We start from the raw sequence: 14,113 nt of genomic DNA on the forward strand, positions 1-14,113 counted from the left end.
CGGCGAGCGGGGGCCACTCTTCATCGCAGTGCATGGGCCTCTCACTATCGCGGCCTCTCTTGTTGCGGAGCACAGGTTCCAGACGCACAGGCTCAGTAATTGTGGCTCACAGGCTTAATTGCTCCGCGGCATGTGGGATCTTCCCAAACCAGGGCTCGAACCCGTGTCCCCTGCATTGGCAGGCAGATTCTCAACCACTGCGCCACCAGGGAAGCCCCTTGATTTTTTTATTGATTGAGATTTTATTTGCCTTTATTTTCTTATTCCTTTTGTTTCTTTCTACTGGTTTACAAGCTGTATCCTCTATTTCTGTTATTGAAATTTGACCATTCATGCTTAAAATCTAATGTTAATCAGTATTTTAACACTTCTCCTGAATAATACAAGGACCTGAGATCACTCTAACTCTGATTACCCATTCTGAAATACATGCTTTTTTCCACGTATTTAAATATCTTTTAAAAAATTCCACAAAATATGCATTGTTTTTATTTTATTCCAAGGTTTCTCAGTTTTGGCACTATTGACAGTTTAGGCCAGATAATGCTTTGTTGTGGAGGGTACGAGTACTATCCTGGGTATTGAAGGATGATGAGCAGCATCCCTGGCTTCTACCCACTAAGAACCAGTAGCATGCTTATCCCCTGCCCAACGGTAAAACCAAAATTTTCTATAGACATTAGCAAAATGTTCCCTGGGGGCAAAAGTGCCCTTAGTTGAGAACCACTGTTGTATACACACAATGTTTACTTATAATTACCTATGATTTTACCTATTTCTTTGCTCACTTCTTTTTTTTAATTTTTATTTTAATTAATTAATTAATTAATTAATTTGGCTGCACCATGCGGCTTGTGGGATCTCAGTTCCCTGACCAGGAATTGAACCCAGGCCACGACAGTGAAAGCCCGGAATCATTTTGCTCGCTTCTTTCATTTCATACCTCCCTTTTGGCAGCATTGACATCATTTTCTTTCTTTCTGATATATTTCTTATTTCCTCTGTGAAAAATTATTGGTAGTAAACAGTTTTTTTCACTCTTATTTTTGAATGATAGTTTTATTGAATACACAATTGTAGGTTCATACTTTTCTCCTCTCAGTAATTTGATCATGATATCTTATTGCAGTTTGACTGTCATTATTGCTATTGAGAAGTTTTCTGAAAGCCAATCTTTAGTTATTTTACAAGGATTTCTCTTTTATCTCTGGCTGTATTTAGCTCTTCTCTTTGTTTTTTTCTTCTACAATTTCATTATACTGTACAAAAAGGGATTACATTTTGTTTTGGCTCATGTTGTGCTTACTGTATCTAGATTCATGTTGTCTTTCATCAGTGATAGAAAAATTTCAACCCAAATCCATTGAATATTGCCTCTCCTCTATTCTCTTCATTTGTTCTCTCTAGTGCTCTCATTAGGTGTATATTTGACTTTCTTTTACTTGACTTTCTCTCGCTCTCTTTTTTTTTTTGGTTGTCAAATAACCCTTTATTAAGTTATTTTTCTTTACAGTTCTTAACTAGCTGGGCATTCCACCACACCACTGTTGATGTCATCTGTGATGTCGTAAGGGTGGTGGCCATGAACATTGCAGCCCACAGACTGGGCAGTTCTCAGGATCTCTTGAATGGTTCCAGAGAGTTCTCTAGCTAAAGATCAATGCCACATCTGTCAGGCATTGTTGACAATCTCATCAAAAGTGATGTTTCCACTGTGCTTAATGTTTTTCTGCTTCTTTCTGTCTCTTGGCCCTCAAGGGCTTTGATGATCAGGGAAGAGGCAGAAGGTATCACCTCAATCTGGGCCTGTCTATTCTGAATAGTCAGTTTCATTGTAATCCTCAGACCCTTCCAATCACCAGTTGCCTTGGCGATGTCATCACCAACCTTTTTTGGAGACAGACCCAGGGGGCCGATCTTGGGGGCCAGGGCAGACGTGGCAACAACCTCCCCACTGGTGCACCTCAGGTATATGACTTTGATCTTGCTGGGGTCAAACTTAGGCGGCATGGTGGAGGCGGCTGGTGTCGGATGAAACCAGATTCAGGATGACTGAAGAAAGTTGCACCTTGGCCTCCTCAGAGCCAAGAGCCAAAAGCTCTTTCTCTTTCTTATTTTCTCTGTGCCACAGTCTAGGCAGTTCTTCAGATACATCTCTGGTTCACAAATTCTCTCTTCAGATGAGTCTAATAGGATATTTATTTCATCCAGTGAGTTTTAAACTTAGGCAATTACATTTTTCATTTTTAAAGATTCTATTTGGTTCTCTTTTAAATCTGCCTGATCACTCTAGATCATCTATCGCTCATTTTTAATGCTACTCTTTTATTTCTTTAAACAATTCACATATACTAATTTTATATTTTATACCTAAAATATTAATATCTGAGATCTTTGGGGGGGCTTTATCTGTTGTTTTATTTCTGTTGACTTTCATAATTATGGTTTGCTTCCTTATGTGTTTAGTGATCTTTGATTGTGAACTGATATTTAGTTGATTTTAATCTGGGAATCCTAAGTTCCTTCTGACTTGGTACTACTTTAGCCATTGAGTTTATTTCAATTATTGTATTTTTTAATTGTCACAGTTATTTGGTTCTTTTTCACATCTCCTTACTTTTCATTTTTTTAAGCACATCTTTTATTCTTGTAATATCAATATATTAAACATTAAAAAAAAATTTATTATAAAAAAAAAAAAGAAAAAAAAAATTTATTTATGTATTTATTTGGCTGCGCCGGGTCTTAGTTGCAGCATGTGGGATCTTCGTTGCTGCATGCAGGATCTTTAGTTGTGGCATTCTGGAACTTTAGTTGCAGCATGAAAACTCTTAGTTGCGGCATGTGGGATCTAGTTCCCTGGCCAGGGATCAAACCTTGGCCCCCTGTATTGGGAGCACAGAGCCTTAGCCACTGGACCACGAGGGAAGTCCCATTAAACATTAAAATATATTATCTGATGATTCTGGTATCTGAAATCTTTGTACGTCTTATTCTGATGTCTGTTGTTTCTGCTGACTCTCACTCATAGCGCCTTGTTTCCTTTGGTGTTTAGCAATTTAAAAAATTATAATCCATTTTCTTTGAAACTTTGGTGAAATTCTTTGAGGTTTTAGATGACATTGGGTTTCTTCACAAATTATTGGCATTTGATTCTCTCAGGCACCTAGAGAACATTAACAGTCTAGGAACTACTTAAACTAAATTCTAACCTTGAGGCTTTCTAGTCTACTCAGAGTGATTTGGGGCATATGGGTGGTATTTGTAGTTACATATTTTCTGGGAAAATTTCTTCATTTTTTTTCTTCCATTATGCAGTTTTCCTAGCAATCCTGGGGGTGGGGTGGGGGTTGAGGATGCTTTTGTTATATATGATTCATTTTTAAAAAAAAACTTTTTATTTTGTAATTATTATAGTTAACAGGAAGTTGCAAAGGAAGTACAGTGAGGGTCAGTGTAAGCTTTACCCAGTTTCCTATAATGGTTCAATCTGTGTTATTGAAGTACAATACCAAAACCAAGAAATTGACATTGGAACAATGTGTGTGTGTGTGTGTGTGTGTCATTCTACACCATTTTATGTCATATGTAGATTCATGTAATCACCACCACAATCAAGATGCAGAACTATTCCATCATCACAAAGATCTCCATGCTATCTAACCTTCTTACCCCACAGCGATCAGTAATCTCTTCTCCATCTTTATAATTTTGGTCTTTTGTGAATGTTGTATAAATGAAATCACACGGTATGTGACCTTTTGAAAATTGCTTCTTTTCACCAAGCATAATGCACTTGTGACCCATCTAAGTTGTTGTGTATATCAATAGTAAATTCCTATTAACTGCTTAGTAATGTTTCATATTAAGGATATACTACAGTGTATTTAATCATTCACTTATTGAAGGACGTTTAGGTTTTTCTAGTTTGGGGATATTACAAATAAAGCTTTTATGAACATTTGTGAACAGGTTTTTGTGTGGACTTATGTTTTCATTTCTCTGGGATAAATGCCTAGGAGTGTGTGTGATGGCTGGGTTATATCGTAAGTGTATGTATGTTCACATATGTTTTTAAGAAACTGTATCTCTGCTGTTCCATGGTTACACACTTAGGATTGCTGTGTCTCCTTGGTGGATTTACCCTTATCATTGTGTTATGTTCTTCACTGTCCCTGGTAGTTTTCTTTGCTCTTAAGTCTACTTTATCTGATATTAATGTAGCCAGTTCTGCTTTTTTTCCTTTTTTTCCCCCTATTCCAGCTTTTCTTTTGATTAATGTTACATGGTATGTCTTTTGCCATCCTTTTACTTACTTTCTTTTCTTTTTTTTAATATTTATTTATTTAGTTAGTTAGTTGTGCCAGGTCTTAGTTGCAGCAGGTGTGCTCCTTAGTTGCGGCTCGCTGGCTCCTTAGTTATGGCATGCGAACTCTTAGTTGTGGCATGCATATGGGGTCAGTTCCCTGACCAGGGATTGAACCCAGGCCCCCTGCATTGGGAGCACAGAGTCTTAACCACTGTGCCACCAGGGAAGTCCCCATCCTTTTACTTTCAATCATCTACCTATATCACATTTGAAATGAACTATGTATATGTGAACTATGCTGCTGGGTCTTGAGTCTGACTCAATTTTAGAGTACAGCCCTGAAGCTCCAGCTTTATGAGTGTCTCCCCACACACACTCAAGCAGGCTTTGTTCTTCAAGCCTCTGAAGGCCTGTGAAACCACAGAAATCAATATTCAATGTTACCAATTTGACAAATACCCTCAAGATGAAAGGCAGCTTTTGTGCTCCAGTTATCTAAGTTCCTGTCTTCACACTCAGTCCTTGACCTATGCATTTTCTCTCTTTAATAATTTTCAGTGGGAAGGTTGGTGTGTGGATGTAATCTGCCATGTTCCTGGAGAGCCAATATAGTCCTCAAAACAACTCTCTGATAGGTATTGTTGCTCTCATCTTACAGATCATGAAAATGTATGACATTGTGAGAGATGATATAATATAATGGAAACACGTGAGTTTTGAGGCAGGCCTACCTAGGCTTGAATTTTTGACTCCTCACTTAGTTAGCTCTGTAACTTTGGGCAATTTATTTAATCTTTTTAAAACTCAGTTTATTCACCCATATTATAATATTTCTTATAGTGTTGTTGGGGGCATTAAATGAGAAATACATTAAAATGCTTAGTATTTTATTTAGTACCTAGCCCTGAATAAATAGTAGTTGCTCCTATCATCATTGTTCCAACTGTTGTAAAAGATTCAATAACCTGCCCGTGGTAATTCAGCTAGTACATGGCCAGGCTGAGATTCAGACTTAGGTCTGTGATTCTAAAGCCCATGCTCCTTTTCCTGCACCATGTCACTTTCCTTATCTTCCTTAGAAAATATTCATGAAGAAAAAAAGAAAAATAATAATTCACAGACTTTTCATACATTTATTTCTATCCTATCTAAATAATCCACAAATATTTAAATGGCTAGGTTTGGTGGAGAATAGAAAAAAAAGAGTCTCAGCACTTGATCTCATATATTGCTAAACAGACTTCAATTCCCTCAGGAGCAGATTGTATTTAATGTAGTACTTAAATATTCAGGCTTTAGAATAAAGAAAAAACTTATATTTGAGTCCCAGCTTCTCAACCTCTAAGATTCACAATTCCTGGTCTATTAAATGGGAATAATAACATTAACTCCTGAATAGGAATATTGGGAGGATAAGATAAAATAAAGTAATATATTTAGAACGGGGCCTAAAACATGGTAAATGCTCCCAAATGGTAGCTGTTACCAAAGGCAGAGACTGTTTTCTATGTTTTTCATTCCTCCCATTAGTTCAGTCAGTCAACGATTTGTGCCTCTTTATGCACTAAAGAAAATACATGGCAATCAACCTGTTTGATACTAAACAGTGCACTAAATAAAAAGGATACTAAATTTGATTCCTTATAGCCAGAAGCTTATTATTTAAGATAAGCAAATCTGCTACAGAGCTTGCTTCATCACCTAAGAGTCTCAGAAACTACAGAAATACTTGGAACCATCATTCTCTCTGAGAATGTCTAAAGGTTTAAGTATCTTGGCATGTATAACAAAAGAAGTCTCTATTTCTGCTTTGGAAGATAATTTTCTCTCTCCCACAAGCAAGAAAAAAAACACAAAATTAAAAAAGACATTTCCTTTTCACTGGTTTATAAAGACCTGTTGTTCAAACTCATGATATAAAGAGATAAAGACATACATATTCACCCTCTGCCAATAATCAGGAAAATCTGTATCAACAAAATTCAGATCATAATTACCTTCTTCTTTTGTTCTTCCCCATCCACTTATAAAACACTTCGTGTTTCGGTTCAGTCTTTGGAAAACACCAAAAGGTAGACAGATAGGCTGAATATAATCATTGTATCTCACTGCTTTTTTTAAATGAAAAAGCGCAATATCATTTTCATAAGATTCCACATCGAAGTCTGGATGGATAATGATCGCTTTAACTTTCATCTTCTTGGAGTGTGGCTGACGCCCATCTATATTATTAGTTCCAATCACAACTCTCCACATTACAGGATCTCTGAAAGAAAGTAAATGTTCTTATCTTAAACAGGTATTTAACTAAGTAAATATTCTTGATCTCCCACTAGTTTTTGTTTTTCTCATGCTAGATTAATAACAAAAAAATTAATCCTACTTTCATGTGACAAAGTCATAGCAAGTAAAAACCTAAATATTGTGATGTAGGAAAAGAGAAAAAGATCAATGGGACAGAAAGTCCCAAACGGATTCAAGTACATGAGAATTTAATATATGGTAGCAATTCTTACCAATGGACAAATGGATGAATTATTCAATAAATGGTATTGGGACAACTAGCTAACTAAAAAACTAGTTTGAAAAGTGAAATAAAATTAAATCCCGGAAAAATTATTAAACACTAAAATAAACTCCAAATGGATTAAATATTTAAGTGCACAAATCTTTTAAATAAAGACTTCCTATCTTTTTAGAGATACATAAAGTGGTATGTCTGAGATTGCTTTCAAAATAATTGGAGGGGGAGTTGGCAAGAATAAAGATGAAACAAGATCAGCCATGAGTTGATAAACTGAAGCTGCATATTATGCATATGGGAATTCATTAAACTATTTACTTTTACAAATTTTTGAAATTTTAGAATGAAACATTTGGATATTAAATTAGGATGAGAAGTTTAAAAATTAAACCAGAAAGAAAATATAGATGAATATATAACATTGTTATGAGAAAGGACTTTATGCATTCCAGTGGACTGTATCTCTGTGAAAACACAATTTTGCATTTTGTAATTCTATTTGAGCAAGTTGGAACATTCCACTGGACTATATCTCTGTGAGAAAGGACTTTATAAAGTGTGACACTAAATATAAAAGAAGCAACTAATGAATCTTGACAGTCTTTAAAAGCAAAAAGCAAGCAGAAATCAAACCAAGCCAAAAAATCTTCTGTAGGTCAAAAATCAACAATTAAAACCCCAAGTGGTTAATACTTATTGCATGTGAAATTTACAAATGCCGAAATTCCTTTCACCCTTCAAATTGGCAGAGTGTGTGTGTGTGTGTATTTAATGATTATGCTCAGTGCAGATGAGTCAGAGGAACAAAGTTACTCTTATTCATTGAGGAAAGTATAAATAGATAGGCACTCTGGCAGCATGTACCAATAGCCTATAAAAGCTGCATTGATTTTGACACTGCAATTCTACTTCCTAGAATTTATTCCAAGGAAACAGAAGATAATTAGCTATCTTAAAATTGGACTAGGTAACCTCTAAAAAGTTTGTAAAAATGTTTATACAGTCCTAGTTCTATTGTGTTTAAAAAGAAATTGTAGCTTAAAAGCTTTAAGCTACTTTTAAATAATGATGTTTCTTTTCCAAACGTATACAATTTATCTTTCTTGAATTAAAATTTTTTCCCGTTTTATTGAGAAATAATTGACATACATCATTGTATAAGTTTAACATGTACTGCATGTTGGTTTGACTTACATATATTGTAAAGCGATTACCACAATAGGTTTAGTTAACATCCATTATCTGATATAGATATAATAAAAAGGAAAGAAGGGCTTCCCTGGTGGCGCAGTGGTTGAGAATCTGCCTGCCAGTGCAGGGGACACGGGTTCGAGCCCTGGTCTGGGAAGATCCCACATGCCGCGGAGCAACTAGGCCCATGAGCCACAACTACTGAGCCTGCGCGTCTGGAGCCTGTGCTCCGCAACAGGAGAGGCCGCGATAGTGAGAGGCCCACGCACCGTGATGAAGAGTGGCCCCCACTTGCCGCAACTAGAGAAAGCCCTTGCACAGAAACGAAGACCCAACACAGCCAAAAATAAATAAATTAATTAATTAATTAAAAAAAAAAAGGAAAGAAAAAATTTCTGCTGGTGATGAGAACTCTTAGGATCTACTCTCGTAACAATTTTCCTATATCATACAGTAGTGTTAACTATAGTCATCATGTTGTACATTACATTCCTAGTCCTTATTTATCTTATAATGGAAGTTTGTACCATTTGACCACCTTCCTCCAATATCCCCTCCCCCCACATCCTGCCTCTGGTAACCAACCACAAATCTCATCTCTTTCTCTGAATTTGGTGGGGAATTTTTGTTTGTTTATTTTTATTTGATTCTACTTATAACTGAGATCCTGCAGTATTTATTTGTCTTTTTTTGTCTGACTTATTTCACTTAGCATGATGCCTTCACGGTCCATCCTCAATGTCACAAATGGTAGGATTTCCTCATTATTTATGGCTGAATTACACACACACACACACACACACACACACACCACGTCTTCTTTATCCATTCATCTATCAGTGGACACTTAGATTATTTCCATGTCTTAGCTGTTGTAAATAATGCTGCTATGAAATGGGGTGCAGATATCTTTTCAACTTAGTGTTTTCATTTCTTTTGGATATATTCCCAGAAGTAGAATTGCTGTATCATGTGATAGTGCCATTTTTAATTTTTTGAGGAACCTCCATACTGTTTTCCATAGTGGATATACCAATTTACAAACTCCCATCAGTGGTGCACAAGTGTTCCCTTTCCTCCACATCCTCCCCTTGATGATGGCCATTGTGAGGTGATATTTCATTGCAGTTTTAATTTGCATTTCCCTAATGACTAGTGAGTTGAGCATCTTTTCATGTACCTGTTGGCCATTCATATATCTTCTTTGGAAAAATGTCGATTCAGGTCCTTTACCCATTTTTAAAATTGGATTATTTATTTTTTTGCTATTGAGTTGTATGAGTTCTTTATATATTTTGGATATTAACGCCTTATCAAATAGATGATGTGCAAATATTTTTCCCATAGGTTATCTTTTCACTTTGTTCATGATTTCTTTTTCTGTGTGGTTTTTTTTAGTTTGATGTAGTCCCACTTGTTTATTTTTTATTTTGTTGCTTGTGCTTTAGGTGTGATTTCCAAAAAATCATTACCAAGACCTATGTCAAGGAGGTTTTTTTCCTGTGTTTTCTTCTAGGAGTTTCATGGTTTCAGGTCCTACATTTAAGTCGTTAATCCATTTTGAGTTAATTTTTGTTAATGGTGCAAAATAGGGGTCAAGTTTCATTCTTTTGCATGTGAATATCCAATTTTCCCAGCACCATTTATTGAAGAGACTTTCTTTTCTCCACTGAGTATGCTTGGCTCTCTTGTCAATTATTAGTTGACTGTATGTGCTTGGGGGTTTTTTCTGGGCTCTCAATTCTGTTCCATGGTCTATTTGTTTTTATGCCAGTACCATACTGTTCTAATTACTATAGCTTTATAGTATATCTTGAAATCAGGAAGTGCGATGCCTCTGGTTTTTTTGTTCTTTGGATTCAGGATTTCTTTGGCTATTCAGGGTCTTTTTTGATTTCACATAATTTTTAGGGGTGTTTTGTCTATTTCTGCAAAAAGTGCCATTAGAATCTTGATAGGGATAGCATTGAATCTACAGATGGCTTTTGGTAGTATTGACCGTTGAACAATATTAATTCTTCCAATCCATGAACATACCTTTCCATTTGCTTGTGTCTTCTTTTTTTTTTTTTTTTTTTTTTTTTTTAAATTTTTTTTTAAGAGCTCCTGACTTATTTCTTTATTTATTTACTTTTTTTTTTTTTGGCTGTGTTGGGTCTTCGTTTCTGTGCTAGGGCTTTCTCTAGTTGCGGCGAGCGGGGGCCACTCTTCATCGCGGTGCGCGGGCCTCTCACTATCACGGCCTCTCCCGTTGCGGAGCACAGGCTCCAGACGCACAGGCTCAGTAGTTGTGGCTCACGGGCCTAGTTGCTCCGCGGCATGTGGGATCCTCCCAGACCAGGGCTCGAACCCGTGTCCCCTGCATTAGCAGGCAGATTCTCAACCACTGCGCCACCAGGGAAGCCCTTGTGTCTTCTTTATTCCTAAGTATTTTATTGTTTTTGATGCTGTTGTAAATGTAATCAATTCTTTTATTTCTTTTTCAGAGAATTCATTGTTAGTGTATAGAAATGCTATTGATTTTTGTGTGTTAATTTTGTACCCTGCAACTGAATTCTTTGATTAGTTCTAATGGTTTTTTGGTTGTGTCTTGGGGTTTTCTATATATAAAATCATGTCACTTGCAAATAGAAACAATTTTACTTCTTTTCCAGTTCTCATACCTTTTATTTCTTTTACTTGCCATATTTAAAAAAATTTATTTATTTATTTATTTAGGCTGTGCCAGGTCTTAGTTGTGGCATGCAGGATCTTTAGTTGTGACATGTGGGCTCTTAGTTGTGGCATGCATGTGGGATCTAGTTCCCTGACCAGGGATTGAACCCAGGCCCCCTGCATTGGGAGGGTGGAGTCTTACCCACTGGACCACCAGAGAAGTCCCTCTTTTACTTACCTTATTGCTCTAGCTAGGACTTCCAGTACTATGTTGAATGGGAGTGTGAGAGTGGGCAGCCTTGTCTTGTTCCTGATCTTAGAGGAAAAGCTTGCAACCTTTCAGCATTGAGTATGATGCTAGCTGTGGGCTTGTCATGTATGGTCTTTCTTATGTTGAGATATGTTCCTTCTATGCCTAATTTCGTAAGTATTTTATCATGAATGGACGTTGAATTTTGTCAAATGCTTTTTCTGTGGCTATTGAGATGATCATATGATTATTTTCTTTCATTCTATTAATGTATCACATTGATTGATTTGTACATGTTGAACTATCCTTGCATCCCAGGGATAAATCCCACTTGATCATGGTGAACAATGCATCCTTTTAATGTGCTGCTGAGTTTGGTTTGCTAGTGTTTTGTTGAGAATGCTGCATATATATTCATCAAGGATATTGTTCTGTAATTTTCTTTTCTAGTAGTGTCCTTATCTGTCCTTGGTATTGGTAATGCTGGATCTCGTAAAATGAGTTTGGGAGGTTCCTTCCTCTTCAGTTTTTTGGAAGAGTTTGAGAAGGATTGGTGTTAATTCTTCTTTAAACATTTGATAAAATTCACCAATGAAGCCATCTGGTCCTGGGCTTTTCTTGTTTGGGAAATTTTTGATTACTGACTCAATCTCCTTACTAGTAATTGATCTATTCAGATTTTGTTTCTTTCTGATTCAGTCTTGGTAGGTTGTATGTTTCTAAGATTTTTTCCATTACTTCTAGGTTATCCAGTTTGTTGGCATCTAGTTGTTTATAGTAGCCTCTTACGACCCTTTGTATTTCTGTGGTATAAGTTGTAATGTCTCCTTTTTCATTTATAAGTTTGTTGATTTGGGTCCTCCCTCTTTTTTTCCTTGGTAAAGCTAGCTAAGGGTTTGTCAATTTTGTCTGTCTTTTCAAAGAACCAACTGTTATTTCGGTTAATCTTTTATTTTTAGGATTATTTTATTTATTTTTGGCTGCATTGGGTCTTCGTTGCTGCGTGCGGGCTTTCTCTAGTTGTGGCGAGCGGGGGCTACTCTTTGTTGCAGTGCACAGGCTTCTCATTGCAGTGGCTTCTCTTGTGGAGCACGGGTTGTAGGCGCACGGACTTCAGTAATTGCAGCACGCGGGCTCAGTAGTTGCGGCACGTGGGCCCTAGAGCACGCGGGCTTCAGTAGTTGTGGCGCATGGGCTCAGTAGTTAGAGTGCACAGGCTCTAGGGTGTGCGGGCTCAGTAGTTGTGGCGCACAGGCTTAGTTGCTCTGTGGCATGTGGAATCTTCCCAGATCAGGGATCGAGCCCATGTCCCCTGCATTCGCAGGTGGATTTTCAACCACTGCGCCACCAGGGAAGTCCCTGGTTAATCTTTTATATATTTTTTTGTTATCTATTTAATTTATTACTGCTCTAATCTTTATTATTTCCTTCCTTCTAATTTTAGGGTCATGTTGTTCTTTTTCTAGTTCTTTAAGGTGTAGAGGTAGGTTGTTTATTTGGGATCGTCTTGCTTCTTAATGTATGCATTTATTGCTCTTAACTTCCCTCTTAAAACTGCTTTTGCTGCATAAGTTGTGTTTCCATTTTTGTCTCAAGATACTTTTTCTTCTTTGATCCACTGATCTTTTTTTTTTAGGAGAGAGTGTTGTTTAATTTCCATGTAGTCATGAATTTTCCAGTTTTCCTCTTTTATTGATTTCCACTTTCATGCCATTGTGGTCAGAGAGGATCCTTGGTATGGTTTCAGTCTTCTTGAAGTTGCTAAGACTTGTTTTGTGGCCTAACATATGGTCTGTCCTCGAAAATGTTCTATGTGCACTTGAGAAATAATCTGCTGCTGTTGGTTGGAATGTTCTGCATATGTCTGTTAAGTCCATCTTGGTCTACAGTGTTATTTAAATCTGCTGTTTCCTTATTGATTCTCTATCTGGATGATCTGTCCAATGTTGAGAGTGGGATATTAAAGTCCCCAACTATTATCAAATTGCTGTTTATGTCTTCCTTTAACTCTGTTAGTTTTTGCTTTATATATCTAGGTGCTCCAATGTTGGATGCATAAATATTTACAATTGTTATATCTTCTTGTGGATTGACCCCTTTATCATTGTGTGGTGACCTTTTTTTGTTTCTTTTTACCATTTACATTTTTTATTTATTTATTTATTTATTTATTTTTGGCTGTGCTGGGTCTTCGGTTCGTGCGAGGGCTTTCTCTAGTTGCGGCAAGTGGGGGCCACTCTTCATCGCGGTGCGGGGACCGCTCTTCATCGCGGTGCGCGGGCCTTTCACTATCGCGGCCCCTCCCGTTGCGGGGCACAGGCTCCAGACGCGCAGGCTCAGCAGCTGTGGCTCACGGGCCCAGCTGCTCCGTGGCATGTGGGATCTTCCCAGACCAGGGCTCGAACCCGTGTCTCCTGCATTAGCAGGCAGATTCTCAACCACTGCGCCACCAGGGAAGCCCTACCATTTACATTTAAAGTCTATTTTGTCTAATATAAGTACAACTACCCCTGCTTTTTTGGGGTTACCATTTTCTTGAATATCTTTTCCCATCCCTTCACTCTAAGTCTATGTGTGCCTTTAAAGCTAAAGTGAGTCCCTTGTAGGCAGCATATTGTTGGACAAAGACTTTCCTGAACAAACAAAAGCTGAGAGAGTTCATTACAATTAGACTAGCCTTACAAGAAATGCTAAAGGAAGTTCTTTGACTGAAAGTAAAAGGACACTAATTAACACATAAAGACATTAAAAGGTACTGCAAAACTCACTGGTAATGGTAAATATATAGTCAAACTTAGATTCTGTAATTTGGTAATAGTGGTGCATAATTTACTCACAACTTTAAAAGTTAAAGGAATTGGGGCTTCGCTGGTGGAGCAGTGGTTGAGAGTCTGCCTGCCAATGCAGGGCACACGGGTTCGAGCCCTGGTCTGGGAAGATCCCACATGCCGCGGAGCAACTAGGCCCGTGAGCCACAATTACTGAGCCTGCGCGTCTGGAGCCTGTGCTCCGCAACAAGAGAGGCCACGACAGTGAGAGGCCCGTGCATTGCAATGAAGAGTGGCCCCCGCTTGCCACAACTAGAGAAAGCCCTCACACAGAAACGAAGACCCAATACAGCCAAAAATAAATAATTAATTAATTTTTTTTAAAAAGTTAAAGGAATTAATATAGTAAAAAATAA

General features: G+C 37.4%; 1 protein-coding gene and 1 pseudogene across 1 annotated transcript in view; both read right to left on the reverse strand.

The window, feature by feature from the left end:
* Nucleotides 1-14,113, reverse strand: part of TMPRSS12 (transmembrane serine protease 12) — a 36,143-nt gene that overhangs the window by 14,411 nt on the left and 7,619 nt on the right. The window contains exon 3 of the mRNA XM_007179794.2: nucleotides 6,307-6,575. Coding sequence (XP_007179856.1) covers nucleotides 6,307-6,575 — 269 coding nt within the window. The remainder of the gene's footprint in view (nucleotides 1-6,306; nucleotides 6,576-14,113) is intronic.
* LOC103010577 (60S ribosomal protein L12-like) lies at nucleotides 1,517-2,025 on the reverse strand (annotated as a pseudogene).

The sequence above is a fragment of the Balaenoptera acutorostrata genome, chromosome 11 (genome assembly GCF_949987535.1).
Source record: "Balaenoptera acutorostrata chromosome 11, mBalAcu1.1, whole genome shotgun sequence".
In the NCBI taxonomy this organism is placed as follows: domain Eukaryota; kingdom Metazoa; phylum Chordata; class Mammalia; order Artiodactyla; family Balaenopteridae; genus Balaenoptera; species Balaenoptera acutorostrata.